The 26,090-nt window shown below is 43.5% G+C and overlaps 1 protein-coding gene across 3 annotated transcripts in view; it reads right to left on the reverse strand.

The window, feature by feature from the left end:
• LONRF1 (LON peptidase N-terminal domain and ring finger 1) overlaps positions 1-26,090 on the reverse strand; it is a 1,181,374-nt gene that overhangs the window by 816,982 nt on the left and 338,302 nt on the right. For all 3 annotated transcript variants that reach the window (XM_044062498.1, XM_044062495.1, XM_044062496.1), the window contains exon 5: positions 19,728-19,968. In XM_044062498.1, coding sequence (XP_043918433.1) covers positions 19,728-19,968 — 241 coding nt within the window. The remainder of the gene's footprint in view (positions 1-19,727; positions 19,969-26,090) is intronic.

The raw sequence follows: 26,090 nt of genomic DNA on the forward strand, positions 1-26,090 counted from the left end.
CCAGACATTGCAGAAGAGAAATGGCGAAAATAATACTTTGCTCTAGGATCTCTCGGGAGGTTGCCCTAAAGAGGAGATCATCCATGTAAGGAAAAACGTGGATGCCCTAAAGCCTGCAGTAGGCAATCATAGGGCCTAGACATTTTGTAAATACCCTTGGTGTGGTAGAAAGTGCAAAGGGCAAGGCAGAGAACTAAAAATGCCAGGAAGCCACAGAAAAACGTAAAAACTTCTTGCAGTTGGGGTGTATGGGAGTGTATAAGTATGCATCTTTGATATCCAAGGAGGATAAGCAGGCTTGTGGCAGAATAAGAGGAAAGTACAGTTTTGTACCTACCATAAATGTAGATGTTCGAGTGTACACCCTGCTGCAGTCATCACACTTGGGTTATCCTGTCGTCAGGCGGTCCCGCAGTCGGCCGGAATTCCAAAGTCTTGGTCTGGCGTCGGTTGCTGTCGCTTCTTCCCCGACGTCAGTGCGCCAGGGGTATATATATTGCATCCAACGCCATTTTCTTCAGTTTTTCTTGCTCCAGATGTCAGGTGCCCCCAAAAAGGTGGTCAGTAATTAGTACCAAATTAAGCAATTTTTGCACAAACACAAAATCCCTCCAGCTATAAGCAAATACATCAGGAAGGTATTGTAGAGATTTAGCTAGTTAGATCAGAGGGGATGGAGGGAGGGTAACCTGGACTGCAGCAGGGTGTACACTCGAACATCTACATTTATGGGAGGTACAAAAAGTACAGTTTTGTACCTACTATAAATGTAGATGTTCGAGGATCCACATTGCTGCAGTCCTAACTATTGGGTAGTCCGCTGTCCAGTCGGCCCGAATACCAAAGTATATGGCTGACGTCGGTCAGGGCGCATTAGACTGACGTCAGTACGTCAGGGTACTAATGCGCATGACCGACGTCATATCCTCAGTCTTTTCTTGCCCCAGATGTCAGAAGACCCTAAAAAGACAAGGCCCAATATACCTGCACCAAAAATATGTACAATATATACAAAATTATCAGCATATAACCTCACCTACACAACCACCCCTAAACACAGAGGGGAAGGAGGGAGTAAATTGGACTGCAGCAATGTGGATCCTCGAACATCTACATTTATGGTAGGTACAAAACTGTACTATGTTCTTCATTCCACATTGCTGCAGTCCTAACTATTGGGTAGAATCCCAAAGCAGAGGTAAGGGAGGCTGGCAAATCATAAAGAAGCAGGAGCTGACAACATGCCTTGCAAAATAGCTGTGGCAAAACCAGCCCTAGACTTAGAGTAGAGAGGAAGGTGATAATGCTTAGAGAAAGTATGTACTGAACTCCAAGTAGCTGCCTCCAAAATATCCTTAGTTGCCACCCCCTTAGAAATGCTGTTGAAGTGGCAGTAGCCCTAGTGGAATGAGGCCTAATCCCAGCTGGAATCTCCTTGCCATGATGGGAATAACAAAATGCAATGCAAAACCCAATCCACCTAGAAATAGTTTGTTTTGACACAGGCTTGCCCTGAACTCAAAGCAAAAGAAACAAACAACTGCTGAGACTGCCTAAAATCCTTAGTCCTGCTTAAATAATAACGCAATTGCCTGTGTACATCTAAAGTGTGCAAAATCTTTTCCCTTTATTTTGGGGGTCTGCATAAAAAGTAGGCAAATGAATAGTTTGGTTTAAAGCCACACTAGAAACCACCTTAGGCATAAAGGAAGGATTAGTGCGTAATGATACCCTATCCTTATGGAAAATCAAAAGGGCTCTACTGCCATAAGGGCCTGCAACTCAGACACCCTTCTTGCAGAAGTAATAGCCAACAGAAAAGCAGTCTTCCATGACAAGTATTTCAATTCAGCAGTAGCCGAGGCTCAAAAGGTTGTAGAGTAAGTTTTTCCAACACAAAATTGAGATCCCAAGCAGGAGTAGGAGCTCTACGGGGGTCTTATATTCTTTGCCCCTCTAAGAAACTGCTTGAACAAAGGATGCGAAAACAATGGTGGGTCACAATCATAGTGAGCTGAAATTGCTGCAGCATGAATCTTAATGGAAGAGAAGGACAAACCTTTGTCCAATAACTCAGTAAGATATTGAAGAGCCACACTCAAATTAGGCTCAGAAATCTCCAAATTCTTTGCTGTACTCCAAAATAAAAATCTCTTCCATTTTTCTGCGTACACTTTCCTTGTACTAGGTCTTCTAGCTTCCATAATCACATTTAAAACTTGTTGAGGAAGTTGAGACCTGCTGTGTTTCAACACAGAATATGCCAGGCTGTCAGATGAAGAGAGTGAAGCTTGACATTGAGCAGATGACCGTCCTTCTGAGATAACAGATGTGGAATCAAAGGTAAAGGCCATGGAGGCTTCCTTACCAGACTCCTTAGTAGTGGGTACCAGTGTTGCGAGGCCAATCTGGAGCTATTAAAATCATCCTTGGCTTGTCTTGTCTGACCTTTAAGAGCACCTCTGGAAGAAGAGGCAGAGGTGGAAAGGCATACACATGAAGATTTTTCCAACTGAAAGAAAGAGCATCCACTTTCCAAGCTGTGTGATGAAACCCCTTTGTGCAAAACTTTGGCAGCTGGTGGTTTAGTGGAGAAGCGAACAGATCTATGTCTGGAGTTCCCCATGACACTGTCAATTTCTGAAATACATGAAGATCCAGTTTCCACTGTGGGGATCCATGATTTGTCTGCTTAACACATCTGCTAAGGAGTTCTGTGCTCCCGGCAGAAACCTTGCCTGAAGAGTTAGTTGCAAGCTGAGCGCAGTCTCCCATAAAATCATTGCTTGCCTGCATAGAGGATAAGAATGTGTTCCCCTTGTTTGTTGATGTACCACATGACAGTTGTGTTGTCTGTTAGAATCAACACCTGCCCTGGAAGAAGTAACTCCTTGAAAGCCATTAATGCAAACTGGACTGCTAACATCTCCTTCATGTTGATATGTAGATGCTGTAGTCTGGCAGGCCACTTGTCTTGTATCCACTTTCCATTTAGATGAGCTCCCAAGCAATGTCCGAGGCATCTGTCGTTAAAATCTGACTCGCCTCTGGCCGGGTCACAGAGAGTCCCTCGTTTAGGTGACATTCCTGAGCCCACCACAAAAATTCTTTTGAAGGCAAGGTATTATTTGAATGACAGTGTCCAAATCCTGGCAGTGCTGTGTCCATACATTTTGAGATACCATTGCAGCTTCCTCATATGCAGTTTGGCATTGGGAAGCACCAGAATACAAGATGCCATGAACCCTAATGCTTGAAGGACTGTCCTTGCAGTCAGCACGGACTGATGAGATAGTTGATGGAAGTAAAGGGATAGACTCTTTTGTTTGTCCGGGGTTAAAAAGACCATCTGGGCTGCTGTATTCAGTCTCACACCCAGAAAGCACATGTCTTGAGAGGGTACTAGACTGGACTTTATTTCGCTCACAGAATACCCTAGGCATCTTAGCACTGCTATAACATATTCCAGATGCTGTAGAAGGTCTTCCTTTTCTTGAGCCAGAATCAGGCAGTCGTCCAAGTAAGGATAGATTTGAATTCCTTTTAGCCTGAAGTAAGCTATCACTGGAGCCAGAACCTTTGTGAATACTCTGGGCAGTAGATAAGCCAAAGGGCAATGCAGAGAACTGATAATGAGAATTTCCAGCTCGAAAACGCAGATACTTCCTGCAACTTAGTCTTATAGGCACATGAAGGTAAGCTTCCTTGAGATCTAAAGTTACCATCCAGTGATCTTTGCCCAGCAGAGGTAAAAGCTGTTGTAACGTCAACATCTTGAACTTGGGAATGTCCAGATAAGTGTTGAGGATAGATAAATCCAAAATTGGTCTCCACGTGTTCCCCTTCTTTGGTACTAGGAACAGGCGAGAATAAAATCCTAGGCCCCTTTCTGATACAGGGACTGGCTGAATGGCCCCTATTTGGAGTAACAGAGAAATTTGCTTGTGAGCCTCTTTCCTTTGTGGAGGAGGAACGTCTGGCATGCCTTTGAAAGGGGCAATGTATGGAAATAAAACCTGTAACCGTGGTGAATGATATCCAACACCCATCTGTCTTGAGTAATTAAATCCCAATTTTCTTTGAAAAGAGACAGTCTTCCTCCCAAAGGAGCTGCCAGACGAGAATCTACTGGCAGCTGAAAAGGCAGGTCATTGGGTCTGTTTACGAAAGGACTGACCCCTGCCCTCACCAGAAGTCTGAGCAGGTGAACTCCTGTTCTAGGCCTAAAAGAACCTTGAGCTCTGCCCCTACCACGTCTAGACCTACCCCTAGACTGGGAATCATAAGCAGGATATGTCCATCCCTTAGTAGGCCAATTTCTACTAAACTTGGTGGCTGCACCTGCAAAAATCTTTAACAGTTTGCATAGACTTAGCTTTGTCCTCCATTTTCTTTAAAACTGCTTCCACAGGCGAACCAAACAACACATCAGACTGTAAAGGAGCATCCAAAATCCTTGTCTTAACATGCTCAGCTAAATTCTGATCCCTCAACCAGGCATGCCTGCGAAGAACAGAACTAGTGGCAGCCACCCTCGAGGAGGCCTGTACAGCATCAAAACCACATTGCAAAGAATGCTTACCCACTTGTTCAGACACATGAACTAAATCCAGCAACTCTTTACACTCAATACCTTCCGCCAAAGCATCCACCTTAGATTTCAATTGTGAAAGGAGATAATTTTGATATTTTAGCATGTGGAACTGACAATTCAACGCCCTCATGGCTAAAGTGGAAGAAGTATACACTTTCTTTCCCCATCTATCCAAAGCCCTTGCCTCTTTATCAGTGGGAACAGGGTTTTAACAACAGAGGCCTTAACACCTTTAGGTCCCTGAGAAACAGTTTCCGGGTCTGCCCTAGGACTCTTAAAAAGATATTTATGAGCTTCAGGCACCCTATAGTACCTATCAGGTTTAACAGGAGCAGGAGGCAAAGAATCAGGGTTCAGGGAAGCCTCTGCAAAACATCTTCCACCACATTCAACACAGGAGGTATAGCTAAGGGCCTATGCTGGGGTAAAAACAAGAATTCCCTAAGCCTTTTCCTGGAATCAGAGTAATCTTGGCCTTCCCATTTAAAGTGCTCCCTCATGGAATGCAGAGTCTCTGAAAATGAGAAATCCTCAGGAGGAGAAGCTGTAGGAGTGGAATCATCCACATCAGAATCAGAATAAGGAGGAAACTCCTGCAAGTCTTCCGCAGAAGACTCAGAAGCCTCTGAACACTGTTCAAAACTCTCAAACTCAGGTTCCACCCTAGGCCTCTTATCAGGAGGGGGCATAGAACCTCTAATCATAGTAATAAAATCTTCTGCCATTTTAAGCATATGTTTCTTAGGCACAGAACCTGAAGTGCTAGGAGAAACCCCCACTGAAGCTAAACTTGGCCTACCTGTGAAAGAAGTTTTGGAAACAGAAGGAGAGGCTCTAACTACCTTGGGAAGAGAGGGAAGAACAGTTACCTGAGAAGCCCCCTCAGCCTGGCCTACCTCCTGAGAAGGCACATCCTGTAACAGTAAAGTCTCTGCCTGAGACTCCAAAGAAACTCCTGGCAAAACCTCTGGCTCCACTGAGCCTTCTAAAGAACCGACGTCCGGGACTGCCGGTTCATCAACCCTAGGCTTCCGTTTTGTCCTTGCGCTTTTTGGAAGCGGCGCCGGAGCATCCGCCGGCATTTTATAATTACAACGCTTCCCAAACACTAACCTGGCACAGTCTAACCTTCTCTTAATAGTGCGTTTGTTAAATCTAGCACAAGAGCGGCATCCAACAACGTCGTGCTCAGGCCCTAAACAAGGTATACACAAGGTATGGTAATCCCTATGAGGTATCTGTTTCCCACAAGAAATACAGTTATTCACTTTTTCTGACATCCGTTAAATACTGAGGCAAGAAAAACCAAAATGTTCCCAACGGGTACTTAGCCAACTTTGATTCGGTCTGAAACTCCGACTTCAGAAAATTTCAGAACGCCAACCTGCACTCGCAAAACTGCTTCTGCATCGGACCATGCGGCAAAAAAGACAGAGGATATGACGTCGGTCATGCGCATTAGTACCCTGACGTACTGACGTCAGTCTAATGCGCCCTGACCGACGTCAGCCATATACTTTGGTATTCGGGCCGACTGGACAGCGGACTACCCAATAGTTAGGACTGCAGCAATGTGGAATGAAGAACATCTGTACTATGTTCATCGTGTTACCCTGCTGCAGTCATCACACTTGGGTAGAATCCCAAAGCTAAGGGTGGGTGGAGGAGTTATAGAGGGTTAGAGGAGGCTAGAAGGCCCTGCAGAACTGCAGTGGCGAAGCCAGCTCTAGTCTTAGAGTAAAGAGGTAAGTGATAGCGTTTGGTAAAGGTGTGTACTGAACTCCAAGTTGCAGCTTCCAAAATCTCCTTGGTTGGAACCCCCCTGAGGAAGGCTGTAGATGTAGCTGTTGCCCTGGTAGAGTGGGGCCTAATGGTAGCAGGAACTGGTTTTCCATGATGGGTATAGCAAAAATGAATACAATGTCCTATTCATTTGGAAATGGTTTGTTTTGATATAGCCTTCCCTTGTGACACTGTAGCATAGGATACAAAGAGCTGGTCAGATTTTCTGAAAGCCTTAGTTTTATCCAAGTAGTAACGAAGTTGCCTGTGAATGTCCAAGGAATGCAGGAGTCTTCCTCCTTTGTTCTGTGGATTTGGGAAGAAGGTGGGTAAGTGGATAGTTTGATTTAAAGCCACACTGGAAACCACCTTAGGCATGAAGGAAGGATCAGTTCGTAGAGAAACTCTGTCTTGATGGAAAATGAGGAAAGGTTCCACTGCCATTAGTGCCTGCAGCTCTGAGACTCTTCTAGCTGAAGTTATTGCTAGCAGCAGGGCAGTCTTCCATGATAGAAACTGTAGATATGCAGAGAAAGCTGGTTCAAAGGGAGGTAGCATAAGTTTTTCCAGAACAAAATTGAGGTTCCATGCTGGTGTGGGTGCTCTCCGGGGGGGCCTAATGATTTTTGCCCCTCTGAGAAACTGCCTTAGAAGTGGATGCAAAAATAAGGGTGGATCCATGTTGTAGTGGGCTGAAATAGCTGATGCATGGATTTTAATGGAAGAAAAAGAAAGTGCTTTGTGCAACATCTCAGTTAAATACTGTAGTGAGGCTGAAGTGGGTTTTGGCCTTTAGCCTGGTTCCAGGTGCAAAACCTTTTCCATTTATCCGAATAGGCTCTCCTGGTGCTGGGCCTCCTAGCTTCCAGAATAACATCCATAACTGCTTGGAAAAGAGGAGCTGGCTGGATGCTTAGGTGATTTGCCACGCTCGCAACGCTCACTCTGCTCCCCACCCTACCCCCAATTCCCACCCACCCCCAGGGGTCCTACCTTTATACATACTTAGACACACCCCTAATTACCTAACTTCCTATCTCTACTTCCTGCACAACTACCTTTAACTTCTTTCTCCTAAAACCACACCCTCTCTCCTAGAGCAAATCCTTACCACCTCACCCTATTACTTATATATCACACAATCCTACACTTACTAACCCCTCACTCACTGAAATAATGCCTCCAACCCTTAACTCAATCTTTCCTCTTCTTCTCCTTAACATCCTGTTTTACTACTACACTCTTACCTCCTATGAGCACCTTAGTCTTAACCAACCTCCTGTATTACACAAACTTACTACAACTACACTTCCCATACCTGATCAAACTCATATTAATATACTTTCAACCTGTCCCTGCCTTCCCCTCTACCATAAACTACACCATTACAAATTCACAACCTCCAAACGGTTCTTTATAATACCCATCAAATACACTAAAGTCTTTCAAATCCCACAAACACTTTTATTAATACATGGGGACATCCACCCCAACCCTGGTCCCAATACCTCCTCAATCCCACCCTACAAACCAAACTAATAACTATACTAGCTCTCCCTTCACCACTGACTCTCTATTGCTCACCTAAATATTCGTAGCATTAACAACAAAGTAACACAACTTCATGCATTAATTCACTTCTATGCCTTTGATATCCTCTGTCTCACAGAAACCTGGCTTAAACCCAGTACCAAAGACAACGAATTTACTCCCCCTGGCTATACCACCTTAAGGCAAGATCGTCTTAATAAAAGGGTGGAGGAGTGGCCCTCCTATACAAATCGAACTGCAGGTAGCCTTAATTGACTCTTTGCCCCTCCCAGCAAATGCTGAAATACTTTGTACCAAACTCCAACTTAATAAATCCAAGGCTATAAACATAATATGTTCCTACATCCCCCCAGGCAAGAACATCAATACCAGAGAATATACTTAGCTGGGCCTCCTGTAACTTTCCCCAAGAAACCATAATCTTAGGTGATTTCAACATTGACTGGAACTCCTGCATATCCCCCACTCCCACCATTCACCTTAATCTCTTTAACTTTCATCAAACCATCAACTCCCTACTAGGATAAATAAATCCACCCACAAACAAAGCATTCTAGACTGGATTATGACCAACAACAATCCCCTCTCCTACAAAACAGGAATACTCCCTGACAATATAAGCGACCACCTCCTTACCTTTATCACTAAAGTAAAATTAACAATCCCAAACCAACTACATATCTCAAATACAACAAAACAGAATTCAACCTAGTATCCTTTCAAAATGAACTCAGGGAATATAACTGGTCTACTCTAAAATACCTCCCAATAGATGAAGCAGTAACACATTTCAACAATTCCTTCCTACAAATTCTAAACCAGCATGCCCCATCCCGCTTAGTTAGAGTCAGTTCCAAAGCCCCATGGCTCTCTAAAACAACTAAACAAACTATGAGCTAGAAATAAACTATGGTCTAAATGGAGGTCCACAAAAAACCCAATTGACCATCAAAACTTTAAGTGTCTGAGAAACAAAACAAAGAAGCTTATCTATCTGGACAAGAAAAACTATCACCTTCAATACCAACAAAACCAACACCAAAACCCAAAACAATTTTGGGCAGGAATAAACAAACTACTCCATCCAGGCAATACCAAAACACCTACCCCAGACAGCCTAGCACAAACCCAACCTAACATAATTGCCAACACTTTCAACAATTTCTTCTCTCAAACAGTCACCTCTCTAGCTAATACCATGCCCCCCCCCAATCCTCCAAACTACTCTCACTCAAAACAGCACCCATAAGCTAGACTTTAAAACCGTCTCAACAACCTATATACGTAAGCTACTATCTAAACTCAAACCCTGCACCCCTTCAGCAGACAAGCTTCCAGCTGAATATCTGCAACTAGCTGCAACAGAAATAGCCTACCCAGTCTCCATCTTAATAAACAGAACTATAACTAAATCCAAAATCCCATCCTGTTGGAAAATCTCCCATATTATTCCCCTCCATAAAGGGGGAAACTCCAATGAACTCTCCAATTTTCGGTCAATTGCCCTTCTATCTCCTCTATCCAAAATAATGGAACGCTGCATTCACCATCAACTTCTACATTATCTCTTAAATAACAAATTGCTTGTAGAATCACAACATGGTTTTAGACCCTACCACAGTACTTCCACTGCCCTTCTCTCCTTCACTGACTCTATCAATAAAAACCGTAACAACAACCTGTTCTCCTCCGCACTATTCCTGGACCTCTCAAAAGCGTTCGACATGGTCAACCATGAACTTCTCCTCAATACCTTACAATCCCTCTCACTTAATTCACAAGCATTACAGTGGTTTGACTCATACCTGACTAACAGAAAACAAGCAGTCCTCTGGGACAGCCATCTATCCTCCCAACTCCCAGTTACTATTGGCGTCCCACAAGGATCCATCCTAGGTCCACTACTTTTCTCTATTTTCATAAATAACCTGCCCACTTCCCTCCCCACATCCACTTGTATACAGTATGCAGATGATTACACTATCATCTGCTCTGCTTCGTCCCCAGCACAACTCCACTCTGCTACCCAATTGGTCTTCTCTGCAGCAGAAAAATGGTTTCAACATATCTGTCTCCTCCTAAATCCCAAAAAAGGCAAACTTCTACTTTTCACCCCAACCACTAAATCCACCCTATCACTTTTTCAATTGTATCATGTAGGCACTGTCATCACACCAGACTATTCCACTAAGCTGCTAGGCATCACCATAGACAATCAGCTAAATTTTGACTATCACATCGACCTAACTATCAAGTCAGTCAATAAAAGATTGGTGCCCTTTACAGACTTAAGCCCTTTCTCACTGCTACTTCCCGAGTGGCTCTTGCCCAAACTCACCTCATTTCAACATTATTGTATGCCTCACCTACCTTTACCAACATATCTAAAGCTAATCTTCAAAAACTCAATACCGCCTACCATAGTATAGCCAGATTTGCCACTGGCTCTGCATTTCATACTCATCACTGTCTTAATTTAAAGAAACTAAACTGGCTTGAACTTCCAAACCTAATACTCCTTCAGCAACTAATCATCACCTTTAAAATTCTACATTACCCCACCAACACACCCATACTAAATAATCTCATCACACCTTACAAAAATCTCACTACACTTAGATCAGCCAACAGGCTACTAGTTACTACTTTGAAATCTCATAATAAATCAGGTGATTCCTTATTTGCAAACACTGTTGGTTCTATTTGGAATAAACTTCCCCCAGAACTGACCTCCCTAAGTTCATGTTATCTTTTCAGAAAACAGATACAAACTTACCTACTAACTCACTGGCTATGCCCTTGCTCCAACCCTGACTGACCCCAGTAAATTTTTTCACTCTCCCTAGTCCACTCCTTTGTACTTTTGCTCTTCTGCTCTTACTTAAACTGTCTCCACTGTCCCATTTTTTGTACCATCACTCTTTAGTTCTAACAACTGTTAGACTCCCCCACTGACCATGCTGATACCTGCCTCTTGCTTCTTCATTCTGTCCTCCTTTAATCCTACTACCTCCAGCATTTCACACTATCTTTGTCTTTTTCTTTTCTTTCCCCCCCCTTTACTTTACTCTTTCTACTATCTGCAATATAGCCTTACTTCAGTCCACAATATCACTACCTAACAGAAACTGTATCTCTATCAACAGTCTCTTTACTTCATTTTTGCCTTTCCTATACTCCAACTATATTTTATCTTTACTCTACTAACCTGCTTATTAGACACATTAGATAAACCATTTTCAAGCATTCAGCCAATACCTACTTGTTGTCAGGACTACCTACTAGTTAAAATTTTAACATCTAATTATTTTTTATATGATACTGTAGCGTTTCTGCTGAGCCCCTGTCTGAATTTAGATTGTCATCTAATCAGTTTTTTATTAGAAAAATGTATATGCATTGTTTTAGCCTTATTATATTAGTTTTATGTGTATAGTTAGTTTATTTAGTGACTACAAACTCTGTAATGTCTTAGTCTGATAGTGGAGCTTTTCTCCTCGGGCCTCTGCTGAAAATGGACATGTATCCAGCCAGACTAGCCCGGTTAACAAATGTAAAATAAAATAAAAAAAATAAAAATTTGCCATGCAGCCAGATTTAAGGTTTTGAGCTGGCTGTGAAGAATCTGATCGTTTTGCTGTGTGAGCAAATGGGCAATTTGTGGTAAAATCCAAGGTGGGCCCTGGGCCATATTCCTCAATAGTGGGTACCAGTGCTGGCGTGGCCAGTCTGGGGCTATGAATATCAGTCGTGGTCTCTCCTTTCTGACTTTCAGAAGCACCTTTGTGAGGAGAGGCAATGGAGGGAAGGCATATACTGTCAGGTTTTTCCAACTGAATGAGAGTGCGTCCACTTTCCAAGCTTGATGGTGCAGTGTCCTTGTACAAAATTTTGTTAGTTGATAGTTTTGAGGACTGGCAAACAGGTCTATGTCTGGAAGGCCCCATTTTTGAGTTATCATTGCAAATACTTGTGGATCCAGTTTCCACTCGTGGGGATCCATGATGTTTCTGCTGAGGTCGTCTGCCAATGTGTTCTTTTTTCCTGGCAGGAATTGAGCTTGTAACTGAACTTGGTAAGCCAGAGCTGTGTTCCGCAAGGTCATTGCTTGCCTGCATAGAGGGTAGGAGTGTGTACCCCCTTACTGTGGTGTTGTCTGTCCTTATTGTAAGTTGTCCTGGATGTAATAGATTCTTGAAGGCTGTCAGAGAATTCTGTACAGCTAGCATCTCTTTTTGATTGATGTGCAGATTCCTTTGATCTGCAGTCCATATGCCTTGAATGCACTGTCCTGCCATGTGTGCCCCCCAGGCGTAGTCCGATGCACCTGTTGTGATAGTTTGCCTGGCTGGGGGCAAGGTGAAAGGCTGACCCTTGTTGAGGTGACATGCCTGTGACCACCACAGAAACTCCTGTTGTAGGCAGGGAATGAGAGAGATTATTGTGTCCAAGCTGTGGCTGTGTTGAGACCATACGCTTTTTAGGTACCACTGTAATTTCCTCATATGCAGCTTTGCAAATGGTATTAGTAGTATGCAAGATGCCATGAAGCCCAAGGCCTGCAGAATTTTTCTTGCAGGTAGTTGGGTCTTTGTTGCCATTGTTTTGAACTTTTGAGTCAGCTGTAGTTGTTTGTCTGGCATCAGGTAAGCCTTCTGGGCCGTTGTATTCAAGCTGGCACCCAGGAATGTCATATTTTGTGAGGGTACTAGTTTTGATTTCTTTTCGTTTACTATGTACCCCAGGCAACTTAGAAGATGTTTTACAAAAGCCAGATGTTGTAAGAGGATGTCCTTGCTCTCTGCTTGGATGAGGCAGTCGTCCAGGTATGGGTATATTTGAATTCCTCTTTGTCTGCAGTATGCAATTACTGGTGCCAGGCATTTTGTGAAGACCCTGGGCACAGTAGATAAGCCAAAGGGCAGTGTAGAGAATTGGTAATGGGTTGAGCCTGCGATGAAGTGGAGGTATCTTCTGCAACTTTGTCTGATAGGGACATGCAGGTATGCCTCCTTGAGGTCCAACGTTACTAGTCATGCTTTCTTGCCCAACATGGGAAGAAGCTGCTGTAGTGTTAGCATCTTGAATTTGGGTACTTGTAAGAAGGTGTTTAGAATTGAAAGGTCCAGAATTGGTCTCGAGGCATTGTCCTTTCTGGGAACTAGAAACAGTCTTGAGTAAAATCCTTGAACTTGCTCTCGAGTAGGTACCAGTTGAATGGCTCTCATGTCAGTGAGAGCTGTAATTTGTTTTTGTGCCTCTGCCCATTGATTTTGTGGCAGGTTTATCATTCCTCTTTTCATTGGCAACGTGTGGAAATGGAATCTGTATCCTTGTGAAATTATGTCTAGGACCCATTTGTCCTTTGTGACAATGTGCCAGTTGTCTGAAAAAAGTGTGAGTTTTCCTCCCAAGGGGGCTGTCAAGAGAGTGTTGTTTGGCCAGATGAGGTGCAAGTCATTGAGTTTGCCTTCTGGCAGTCTGGGACCTGTCTTCTCCTCCCTTCTGTGTTGCAGTGCCCCCATTGTCGAGGTTTGTACTGGCCTTGTGGTTGTCCACTGCCTCTTGGACATCTGTATTTACCCCTCTGTGGTCTGTCAGTAGCTGGAATGGACCAATTTGTTGTTGGCCAATTTCTGCTGAAGCGAGGGGGCTGTACCTGTAGAAAATCTTTGACTGTCTGCATAGATTTTGCCTTATCCTCCATTTTCTTTAAGACTTATTCTGCTTTAACTCCAAAAAGAACATCCTGTTGTAAGGGAGCATCTAGAAGCTTTGCTTTAACATGATCAGGCAGAGTTTGTTCCTTTAACCAAGCATGCCTATGTATAACAGACCCAATGACAGCTGCTCTGCAGGAAGCCTCCAAAGAATCAAACCCACATTGTAAAGTATGTTTGCCCACCTGTTCAGCTGCATGCAAGAGATCTTGCATTTCTTTCAATTCAGACTGCTGAGGGAGTGTGCTCATTTTTTGTTTTAACTGAGACATTAGAAATTGCTGATATTTTTAGCATGTGGAATTGGCAATTTAGTGCCCTCATAGCTAGAGTGACTGAGGTGTAAACCTTTTTCCCCCACCTGTCTAGTGCTCTGGAGTCCCTTTCAGAGGGTACAGGATTTTTTGCCATAGAAGCCTTAGCCCCTTTGGGACCCTGGGAGATGGTCTCTGGATCAGCAGCAGGGCTTTTATAAAGGAATTTGGGGGAATCAGGCACTCTACAGTATCTGTCATATTTGGCTGGAGCAGGAGGCAAAGAATCTGGGTTCAAACTGGATTCTAAGTAAACATCATCCACAATGTCTAAAATTGGGGGGATGGCAAGTGGTCTGTGCTGGGGGAGTAAAACAAACTCTCTGAGCCTTTTCTTTGAGTCAGAGTAGTCTTGACCTTCCCAGTGAAAATGTTCCCTCATAGTGTGTAAAGTTTCCCTAAAGGAGTAGTCTTCAGGAGGAGAAGCTGAGGGAATAGAATCCTCAGCATCAGAATCTTCATAAGGGGAGAAGGAGTAATCTTGGTCCTCAGAGGAGCCTGAGGAAATAGACACTTGTTCAGAGGAGACATAATCTTCCTCTTGTCTAGGCCTTTTGTCGGGTGGGGGTTGGGAACCCCTGATTAAAGAGATCAAATCTTCAGCCATTTTGAGCATCTGTTTCTTAGGCATGGGGCCTTGAACTGGAGACTGAAGTGCAGTCTTTTTAGGTTTAATAGGAGTCTTAGTCTTAGGATATGTTTTTATGGTGAGCGTCATCGGTCTGAAGACGCCTTCAGAAACCGAAGGTGTTTCTGCAGTACCGACATCTTTATCAGCAGTGTCGTCGGTAGGGGCTAAACAAAATGGCTGCATCGGCCTAGTACTTTCCGACAAAAGCTCCGAAGCGGTCTCGGGTTCCAGATCTGCGGTAGTCAGGAGCTGCGTCGGAGCCTCACTGAAGACCAGTGAACCGGAGACCGGACCAGCCGAGGCCTCGGAGTCTGGCTTGGGTCTAGGCTGCCTATCCTTATCCTTGCATTTTTTTGTGCACGCCGGTAGTCGGTTGCTCCGACGGCATAGTGTAGTTAAATTTTCTACCGAAGTAGTGTTGTGCGAAGTCAAAGCGTCTTTTAATAGTACGCTTATTAAACCTAGCACAAAAACGACAACCAGTGACATCGTGGTCTGGGCCTAGGCAAGGTATGCAGTAAGAATGAAAATCCTTATGAGGTATTTGCTTCCCACAAGAAATACTTTTTCTAACATCGGTCTGAGGCAAGAAAAGTTTCCCCAACAGGGTACTTAGCTTTATTGAAGACTTCGGATCTGAAATTCGACTTCGAAAATCTCAGGAGTCAGCCGACCGGCACTTGCGAACTGCTTCTGCTTCGGGCACCGCGTGGCAAGAAAGACTGGAGAAAATGGCGTCAGATGCATTATATATACCCCTGGCGCACTGACGTCAGGGAAGAAGTGACAGCAACCGACGCCGGACCAAGACTTTGGAATTCCGGCCGACTGCGTAACCGCCTGACAACAGGATAACCCAAGTGTGATGACTGCAGCAGGGTAACACGATGAACATCAAGGTTTGAAGAGTCAACACAAGGAAGGTGGGAATCTTCAGAAAGGTACCGAAATAAGAGTTCCAAGATGGGCCTCCTAGGACCATCCTTTCTGGGCACCAGGAACATTCTGGAGTAGAAACCTCTTCCTTGTTGGTCTTGAGGAACTTCCTGAATGGATCCTTGTCTGCATAGGTCTAGAAGAACCTCTGAAAAGGAGGGCAGTTGCTCCTTTGGTGGTTGAGGAGTGCCCCTGAAGGAAGGCAGGGAATCCCATACTAGAAAGTATCCTTTCTGAATGATGGAAAGAACTCCGGAGTCTTGAGTTGTGCTTTTCCAGACTGGCAGAGACAGAGAGAGGTGCTGGGACAGTGGGATGTGGGCGGGACAGTTTGGGCAGTCACAGGGAACCAAGCTTGTCTGGAAAGGGCCACTTCTAAACCAGAGTTGCAGGGGCCACCCTGGACTGATGAGGTCTCCTACCATCCTTTTTTTGTTTTAGGTGGAGGAGGGTGGGAGTGCCTACGTACAAAGGCGGTTTTTGCTGGGTAATTCTCTGAAATATAGGCACTGGAGGGAAAAAAATGTGTTTCAATTGTTGCACTTATTTTCCCCTTTCCTGCAGAGATTTAAATAAATTAGCAGCTGCAGGGCCAAACAAAGCAGAATTGCTCAAAGAGGCATCCATAAGCATAGATTTGATATCCTCTGGTAATGGCTGGAGTCTTAACCAGGAGAATCTCGTTAAGACACAGCCAGAGGCAGCTGCCCTGGCACAGGCCACTGCAGCATCACAGCTGCATTTGATGGAGTGGTGGGCTACCTGTGAAGAAACTCCAAGCAAGGGTGCAGCCAAGGTATTATTCTTTGAGTCAGGCAAATATGACACAACGTGGGAGAATTGTGAAAGAAGCTGTAGGGCAAATTTGGTCATGTGTGTTTGGTAATTAATGTCTCTAAATGCCTAGGTAGCTGAAGTGTACACTTTTTTATGCTCAGTCTTTACAGGATCCTGCTGTTCTTATCTGAAGGAAGGAGAGAGGTTGAAGGCAGTAACCTGGATGGTTTGTCTGAAACCATTGATGGGTCTGCTGAAGGACATTTAAACAAGAACTTACAGTCCTCAAGATCCTTGTAAAATCAGTCAGGCTTCTTAGGAACAGGAGGCTGGAAGTCTGGGGCCTTGGAAGCAAAAGCAAAGGCATCTAGTAAAGCAGTTAGCACAAGAGGAATAGCTGAAGAACTGGGTGATTCCACCTGCAGAAGGTCATAGTACCTTTTTTTGTACATCAGGTACCCGAGTGATATCCCATTTGAAATGATCTCTCATTTTGACTAGGGTCTCACCAAGAGATAATTCTTTCATGGGTGAGTCAGTTTCATTGGAGTCCTCCTCCGGGGAAGCATAATCTAGTGGGGATGGGATCTGTGACAAGTAGGCCAGAGATCCTCTTGCAAGGATTTCCTTTCAACTGAAGAAACCTCTTCCCTGACTCTTCTAGGAGGAGATGCTGTGCTGGGTGGTGTAGGACATGAAACACCCAAGGGGGGCTTTAGAGCCATAAGGGCATTGAAAAATACCTTGGGTGAATTGTTCCCAGCCACTGTGAGGTTTCTTTGGAGAAGCTAAATGTTTTGTTTTCTGGTTCTTCTTTTGATGCAGGTCTGCCCTATTTATTGTAGGAAAGCCAGATGTAGATCTACATTTGATGATATCCGAGTGAATTTTCCCCCCACCAGGATCTGAGGTATCCCTTTAGGGTCTTTGGTTATTACGAGGCTCAGTTACCCCTGTACATCTGGAATGGATGCCTGCTCAGCCTCGGAGAACATGCCTGTGGTCAAATCCAAGGTGGGCTCAGCCTGTAATCCGGAACCAGGGACTAGACACACCTCCAGGATCTCATCTACCTCAGGAGAGACGGCTATAACAGGCCCAGCAGAAGCTTCAGGTCTCAGCTTTTTCGCCTTCCACTTAGCAACCGACTCTACCTCAGGGACCGAGGATCTCTCCATTGCATCTTTAGCTAGTAACTTTAAGCACTGATTTTACAAATAAATGGCTAAGGAGGAGAGTCTACTTCTAAGGGTCTTTGGTACAAAGGCCTGGAAAATGGGACAGGATCTGTAGTCGTAGGTAGGCCCTAGGCAGAACTAACACTGAATATGGCTATCTTTATGTGAAATTACATGAACCCTATCACAAGTAGTAAAAGAAACAAGATTTCCCCAACAGGGGAACTTCTCTGAAAATCTGCAGGAAAACAGCTAGAGAAAGAAGTTCTGAGGTAGATGCACTTGCACGTCACTTTTATGGCCAATGTATGAGAGCAGCCTACGTGTGACATACCATGCATCCTACAGCAGTGAAAGACTTTTGTATACTAGCCGACGTCGGGTTGCCTACGGCGGAGAACTCCTTCAAGTTAAGAATACTGCAACAGATGAATAGGAGGACATCAACTTTGTCAGCAGAAATAGGCAGGGTTCTAAATTATGCAACAATAAATTTCAACCTAAGTATATTTTGTCCTTTTCCCAATACACTTAGTGTGTAACTATTTATTTCACCACTGTCAGCTTGGTGGCATAGAAGGTTGAAACTTTTGACTACAACGAAGGAGAGTGGCAGAGAAATGATGAGGCACTGCCTTCTCAATTCTGTCTTGAATAGGTAATGGAGATGAGTGTCTCAGGAGTGCACACTCTCAAAGATCCCCAGTGGAGACCAAAGACTGAATGGATGCACAACCTCTGTACAACACACTGCACATCTACTCCTTCAGCGCTACCACAGCACGTACAGGTAAATGGGAGGACCTTAAAGGAAATCCCCTTGATGGCTAACCAAATGATAACACAGTTGGGTTCATAGGTTCATACTAGGCTATCTGCCCTTGGGCATTTATAAGCCTAGCCAGAATGTGTTTGGCTTTCGCCACCCATTTTAAATTTATTTTGCTATGCCCTTTTTCGAGGTTAGTATACTGTGCCTCTGTCTAACATTGACACAGAAGTGATACCCGGGGTAAACCTACGATCTCCCATCCACTCATCAAGATTCCTCTTGAAGAGAGTCAATGAGGGACTCTGCCTAACCTGGACTGGGATTTTATTCCAGAGTGAAGGGAGCCTCTGGGTTATGAATCTGTCCCTCCAGCATGTCCTATTTATTTCAGTGCTGAGGTTCAAGTCTCTCGGGCGTGTAGCTCAATGGGATTTGGATTTTCTGAGGTGCAGGATGTCCATTAATTCCGGTTGGACATGGCTTTATACGTCAGGCACAGATCGCCTCTGAACAGGCGGTATGCCACTGAGTAGAGCTGGAGTTTCTTTAACCGGGCAGCATATGGCATCTGTTTGAGTCCTTTGATCCTCTTGGTGAGGTACTTTTGGGGTCTTTCCAGTTGCTGCAGGTGTCTGGTAAGGTACATCCCAAAGGCATTGTACTCAATTATGGGCCTGATGAGGGATGAGTAAAGAGGCACGATGACCTCCCTGATCTAGATGTGAATCCCTTCATGATTAGGTGGGCTATATAAAATGTTTTCTAACCACTTTGGCTACGTGGTTGTCAAATGAGAGATTGCTATCAACTTGGGTCCCCAAGTCCCTAATTACTTCTTCTGTACTTAATGGATTACCATCTATGTGGTAATTTGTGGGCACTTTGTTTTTGCCAAAGGGGATGACTATACACTTTTTGGCATTTAGCTTGAGGCCATGGCTCTGGCACCAGTTGTCTGTTTCTATGAGGCCCTTTTGGAGGATGCTTGTGTCGGCTGGAGAGTCGATTATGGCGCCCAGTTTGCAGTCATCTGTGAACTTGGTCAGCCGCAGTCCTTCCGTGTTGGCCTGTACCTCCGAGATATATATATATATATCGAACAAGAGAGGTCCCAGGACTGAGCCTTGTGGGACACCACTTGTTCGGTATATATTTCTATTATGGATGAATTAATAAACACAGCCACCACAGTGGCTCAGACTGTCAGCATACAGGGGAAACAAACGTGCTGCTCACTGTTTAGTTAAGTGACTTATTTTATATACGTATTTAAAATAAATGCGCATTCAAACTGCATAAAAATGTCACACTATGAATTTACATAATATTTCAAATTTAGTACTTGGCAATATGTGTGTGTCTGTGGTGATTTTAAAAAGTATTACAGGTACTTCAACAAAATCTGTAAGTGAGCAAATGCAATTCCAAAATGAATACGTCCTGCATTTTACTAACCTGCACAATACACTTACCTCCTTGTTTTTTATGTTTGCTTTCTCCATCGCTACACATGTGCAGATCCTCATCAGAAACTGACAGTTTTCTTTTTTGAAGAGCCACTGCGTCAGGGCTACACAGTAATGGAGCAGAGATGACCCTTTTTAAGCCTTCCTCTTGTACTTCATTTTCCACTAGTTTCTGAATCTGATCAGAGTTGGCTGAGCTGAAACCAGCTTTATGAAACACTGCACTTTTCTTTGTCACTTTTGATTTCTTGAAAAGAAAAAGAAAAACACTTCAGTACTGCGTTTTAATCTTTGCAAGAAGCTCACAGAAATGTTTCCAGTCACATGGTACCAGTCACTTACTCCAGCTCCCTTTGATTACTGCTTGCCATTAAAAGTCAGCAATGCCATATAACTTGGTAATCAATTATCATCTCAACATGAATCTATCCGGCTTTTTCAAAATGTATCTGATATCATTATATTGTCTATCATTTGCTAGATACTAAACTGCTACTTTTTCAGTTGCTTGTTTCACAGCACAGCTCTCAGTAACTGTTTCCTTATTTCATAAAGGTGCAAAATGCACTGCCCAAATTGCAGTCATCTGTATGGTGTTTCAGACTGCAGTTACCTGCAGAAACTGCAATACAGATTTCCTTTTTATTCTACTGGTTTCTCATTTTCCATGTTACACTGACATTGAAGAAGAAAATATTAAATTAAGAGGGGGGATGTACAGGGGCAAAAAATGCATATTTGGGTTTTTGTCAGTTTGGTGCAACTGGACAAACCTACACAGCTTCTGGACATGCTTAGATGTTGTGGTTACTCGATCAGTAAGTTTCATGCAGCTGCAGACAAAAGAAATGTCAGGTTCAAGTGGAGTTGTTTCAGAAAGTGCAAATAAATGGATTTCACTAGAAGTTCCTAAGCACCCAACTCATGAATTACAACTTCTAGAAGTATAAACCCCACAAAATAAATAAATAAATACATTTACAAATTTTTTTTCAGAGAGCAAGCCCCTCACACCCACTGAAATTCGATATACCAACTTCATCAGGTGTAGAAACAAGGAGAGAGAAATCTCCCCCATGAAAAGGAATCATAGACAGCACAGCCTTAGAATTTCCTACAGGAAGCAGCAACTGGGTGGTTTAACTTCACTGAGTTATGTTAGGCAAGTTGGCTCCTCAGCAAATTGCAAATTCTACAGCAGCTGAATAAACAGGGTAGTGAGGTAATCTAACCAAACTAAATTATTTTTACTTTCTTGATCCAGTGTAAATTTCATTCTTAATTTTGTTGAAAATACTTTCAAGAGTCAAAAATTAAACCAAATTTACATCAATAACAAAGAAATGGTTTTCTCCTGAAAACAGAGGAGGATGTGGGTATGCGCTTGGTCGACTGATATCACTTGCTTTTTTTTTGACCTGTGAATTAGACACTTTTTAAAGATACTTGGATAAGAGACTGTGCGAGAACATTATTAACTAAATTTTGGGATTTATCTCTTTTCCCCACTGTTGTGTGACTTTGGAAATGGTATACTTAAGTATAGGCGAGCTTGCCCACCTGCAAAAATCAAGTAAGTGTTTTTTTTTTTTTTTTAATTCTAAAATGCATGCATAGTGTAACGTGTGTTTAGGTTAAGTGGATTTGATATTATGTCATTCAGCAATAGTCGTGTCTGACTATTAATATAAACACACACATTTAATATATACACATACATATATATATATAGAGATATATAGATATATATATATACATATATATATATATATATATATATATATACATAGAGATATATATACATAGAGATATATATATATATATATATATATATATATATATATATATATATATATATATATATGACATACACAATTAGGTGTGTGTCTGCAAAGTGGTGAGATGGTTGATCACTACATTTTCATAGCATTTGGTTGTTTAGTTCAGTTACTGACTGAAGTACTTTCCATGTGAAATCTTACATGTCTTCCCATGTTCAACGTGTACATTTTTGATCGGGGGGGGGTCAAGTTTCTTCCAATTACCAAAACACATGCCAAAAGATGATGTGATGATCCTGTACTCTGCCTACAGGCATTATTTTTTGTGGGAATTTTCTTCCTGCAATTGACAGGTGAAGCATTTAGAAGCAATTCAACATTCTGCTAGTTGGGATAATCTCCAGCTCCCCTGCGACTCTAAATAAGAATGTGTGCACTGGAAAACAAATGGATGAAAGGAAAGTATAACAAATTACAGTGTTTATGGACATAGACAAACCTGCAGTTCACAGAAAGTAAAAAAACTCTGCAACAGATTTGTTGCATCCAGGACAGTATGTAAGCTTCTGAGCCTCCCAAGCCTTTCTGTGTTGGAGGGAAGCTTTCTAGCTTATCAGTGGGAGTGGTAAGCACTAAGTAGCCTATCTACCACAAGAGGAGTGGTTTCTGTCTCAGAAATTGTAGTTATTGGCCATTTGGACAGTTTTTCCATCTCTCTCTCTCAACTTCCTGATTTAAAAGCCAGCATTTGCACTTGTTTCCCCCTCTTCCTGTAACTAGTCTAGTCCAGATACAGATTTGCTGTATCCAGGACTGTTTGTAAGCTCCTGAGCCCCCCCAAGCCTTTCTGTGTTGGAGGGAAGCTTCCTAGCTTTTCAGCGGAAGTGGTAAGCACTAGGTAACCTATCTACCAGATAAGGAGTGGTTCTGGCCCAGAAATTGTAGTTATTGGCCGTTTGGGCAGTTTTTCCATCTCTCTCAACTTTCTGATTTAAAAGCTTGCATTTGCACTTTTTCTTTCCTGTAACTAGTCTACTCCAGATACAGATTCTTAGTTTTAGCACTTGAATTTGCTTATTCATGCTCAGCACTTGTTCAGAACTTGTTGTAAGCACTAAATAAGCTACAAATTACTACAGCATTCAACCTTCCTCATTACCTAGAGGAAAACAGTTTTTGTACTTACTTTCCTCACTTGCTTAGAGAAAAAAAGCTCTTGTACTCACTTTCCTCACTTATCTAGAGGAAAATAGTTTTTTATTCAGGCATGTCCAAGAGTGTTTTCTCCTGTCTATCTGATGAATCTGGGCATCTTGGGGCAATGTAGCAATTGCCTCTTGTACACAGACAACCCCCTCTTCCTCCCAACCAACACTGCAACCTGTGAGACATGCACTTATCTAGCCCTAGCCAAACTGGAGGTACAGCTCTCTCCAACCAAGACTGAACCTGACAGTCAAGGGGAGAAGGTAAACACTTGCACAGCACCACACTCATCACATAGTCCCCACTAAATTTACACCACCAAAATCCACACATAGAAACATAAAAACATTCACGGAGGCTCTCAATAATAACCTGCTCAAGCAACATAGACCTCCAAAGCAGAAACGCAAGCTACTTCCACCCCTCAACACAACCCAAATGATACACAGCCTACAGACTCAGTGTGTTACTCAACCACAACCCATAAGGCAAAACAATGTATCCAACACACTAATCATATGTGACTTGACAGTCAGGTACACTGATGTCTCACTCACCAGGCTAAACAAGGAGAAGGTTACTGTCAGCTGCCTGTCGGGTGCCAGGATCTGCCACATAACCCACACACTCAGGTCACTCCACAACAAGTACAAATATGATTCTCATTGTCCATGTTGGTGTGAACGACCTGAGATGTACCTCCCTAGACTACATGAAAAGAGACATGGAAGAGCTCTCCAATTTTGTAGCCCAGGCAGCTATGACCCTAGCCCTGAGTAGCATTCTGCCATTGCCCAGAATGATACCGCAGTACAAGAAGAAAATGATTGACTTCAATACAATTGGCTAAGCTTCTGGTGTCATTCTAAGGGGATCCAGTATCTGTCTGCCTGGGACAACATGGTCGACAGACCACGATGCTTTGCCAGAGATGGCCTGTACATGTTGCCCCTGGAATTCCGGATACTGGCTAAGGCTCTTGCTGCCCCTACAGTGCCCTTTTTAGGCAAGGTTCAAATGACAAATTCACCACCGTAACAAGAACAAGCAAGCAAAAACTGAGGGTAATGCTACTTAATGCTAGAAGTCTAAATCTCAAAATGCACTCACTCGAGGCACTCTTTAAAATGGAGAACATCGATATCTATGCAGTGACTGAGATCTGGTTCAAGGCTCCAGAGACTACTCCTGCACTACCAGGCTAAAATTCATACCACATTTTTCGGCCATGTAACCTGGACCGGAACACCAAAGGCGGAGGTGTGTCCATATTCATTAAGGATATCCACACCTCCAGGCTAGCTCCTCAGCATAATGCATCCAAGGTTATCCAAGTGTAACTAACTCTGAGCAAAACTGCAATCCAAATTGTACCCTGCTACAGATCCCCAACCATGCCCCAGGATTCCCACTCCTCTTTTCTTGATATACGGGAAAATATTAGGGTTCAACCAAACACCCTAATAATGGGCGATTTCAACTACTCCACCATTAACTGGGAAAACTACTCATGTACCAACTACTTCGCTCAACGCTTTCTGGAATTCATAAATTCCAATGCCCTGGATCAGTTTATCCACACCCCCACCAGGGGCAACAATATCCTAGACCTAGTCATTACCAACATGAGTGACCGGTGTTACACACCTGAAGTCAGCTCCTCATTGGTCCGATCCGACCATAAGCTAATCATCCTAGATATCCACATCCCACCCCCCCATTAAGGAAACCACGTGCACTATATAAGCACTTACACGAGTGCATGCATCATGCTATCCCAAACAGAACCAAGATGCTATCCTCTAAAAAAAGGAAGCCAATCTGGTGGTCCCCTGCCATAAACAAACTGTACAACAGAAGGAAGAAACTGTTGCAAAAGACAGTAAAATCCCATGAGTGGAGGAGCTCCCTGGTCAATCTCAGTAAGAAGCTGAGATCCCTTATAAGATCCTCCAAAGCTAGCTACGAAAACAAAATCACCACTGATTCTAAAGACAACCACAGAGCATTCTATAGCTATGTCAAGAATCTCAATGGGAACACCCAGATCTGCTCTGAGTTACAGCACAACTGCACGAAAATTACAGAACCAACTGATATTGCCAACATCCTGGCAAATAGGTTCAGTGCTAACTTTACCCCCTAAAGGGCCCATATCTATACATGAAGAATGCAGAGTCCCTGTCATCACAACTACACAGGTAAAGGCTGCACTCTTTAAAGCCAAAAACACAGCATCCATGGGACCAGACAACATCCCAGGCTGCGTTTTACATGAACTTCAGAACAAACTATCTCCCCACCTAAGCACCATGTTCAATCACAGCCTCACCTCAGGCTTTGTACCCACTGAATGGCACACAGCAACAGTTATCCTACCCCACAAAGGGGGAGCCACCACTGATCCTGGGAACTATCGCCCTATTAGCCTGACGAGCCTGGTCTGCAAGACCATGGAACGTATCATCATGGAACTCATAAACAAAGACATTGGTAACCTCCAAACTCTGGACCTCACCCAGTTCAGGTTTGTGAAAGGCAGATCATACCTCCTGAACCTGATCGACTTCTTTGAGGCAGTCACTAAAGCCATAGACGAGGGTAAGTTGACTCACACAGCCTAACTTGACCTCGTCACGGCTTTCGACACCATCCTCCATTTTGGAATTATTGCTAAACTCACTAAAGTAGGTATAAATCCCTATGTCACAAGATGGGTTGCCAAATGGCTCACTAACAGAACCCACACTGTAAAAGTTGCAGACTCCAAATCTGACTTCAAACCAGTGACAAGTGGAGTACCACAGGGTTCAGTCCTGGGACCCCTCCTGTTTGATATCTACTTCTCTGAAGTACAGGCTAACACAGAACGCCTCTAGCTAACGAAGTTCACAGATGACTGCAAACTAGGAGCCATAGTCGAGTCCCCAAATGATGTGGACATCCTACAGAAGGGCCTTGCTGAGACAGATGCCTGGTGTCAGAGCCATGGCCTCAAGCTCAATGCAAAAAGTGCATTGTCATCCCCTTTGGTAAAATCTCTGTACCCATGAACTACCACATAGGCAGCAGTCTACTTAACACCAAATGCGTGATGAGACCTTGGGACTCAGGTGGACAGTAGTCTCTCCTTTGACAATCACATCGCCACAGTACTCAGGAAGTCCTTCTACGTGGCACACCTCATCACAAAAGGGTTCTCATCCAGGAAAAAAGAGGTCATTGCTCCCCTCTACTTGACGCTCATTAGACCCATTATAGAGTACAATGCCTCTTTTGGAATGTACTTCACAAGACATCTGCAGTAGCTGGAAAGGCCACAGAAGTATCTCACAAAGAGGATTACTGGCCTCAAACAGATGCCCTACACTGACCATCTCAA

The sequence above is a fragment of the Protopterus annectens genome, chromosome 2.part1 (genome assembly GCF_019279795.1).
Source record: "Protopterus annectens isolate FY-2018-M chromosome 2.part1, PAN1.0, whole genome shotgun sequence".
Taxonomy (NCBI): domain Eukaryota; kingdom Metazoa; phylum Chordata; order Ceratodontiformes; family Protopteridae; genus Protopterus; species Protopterus annectens.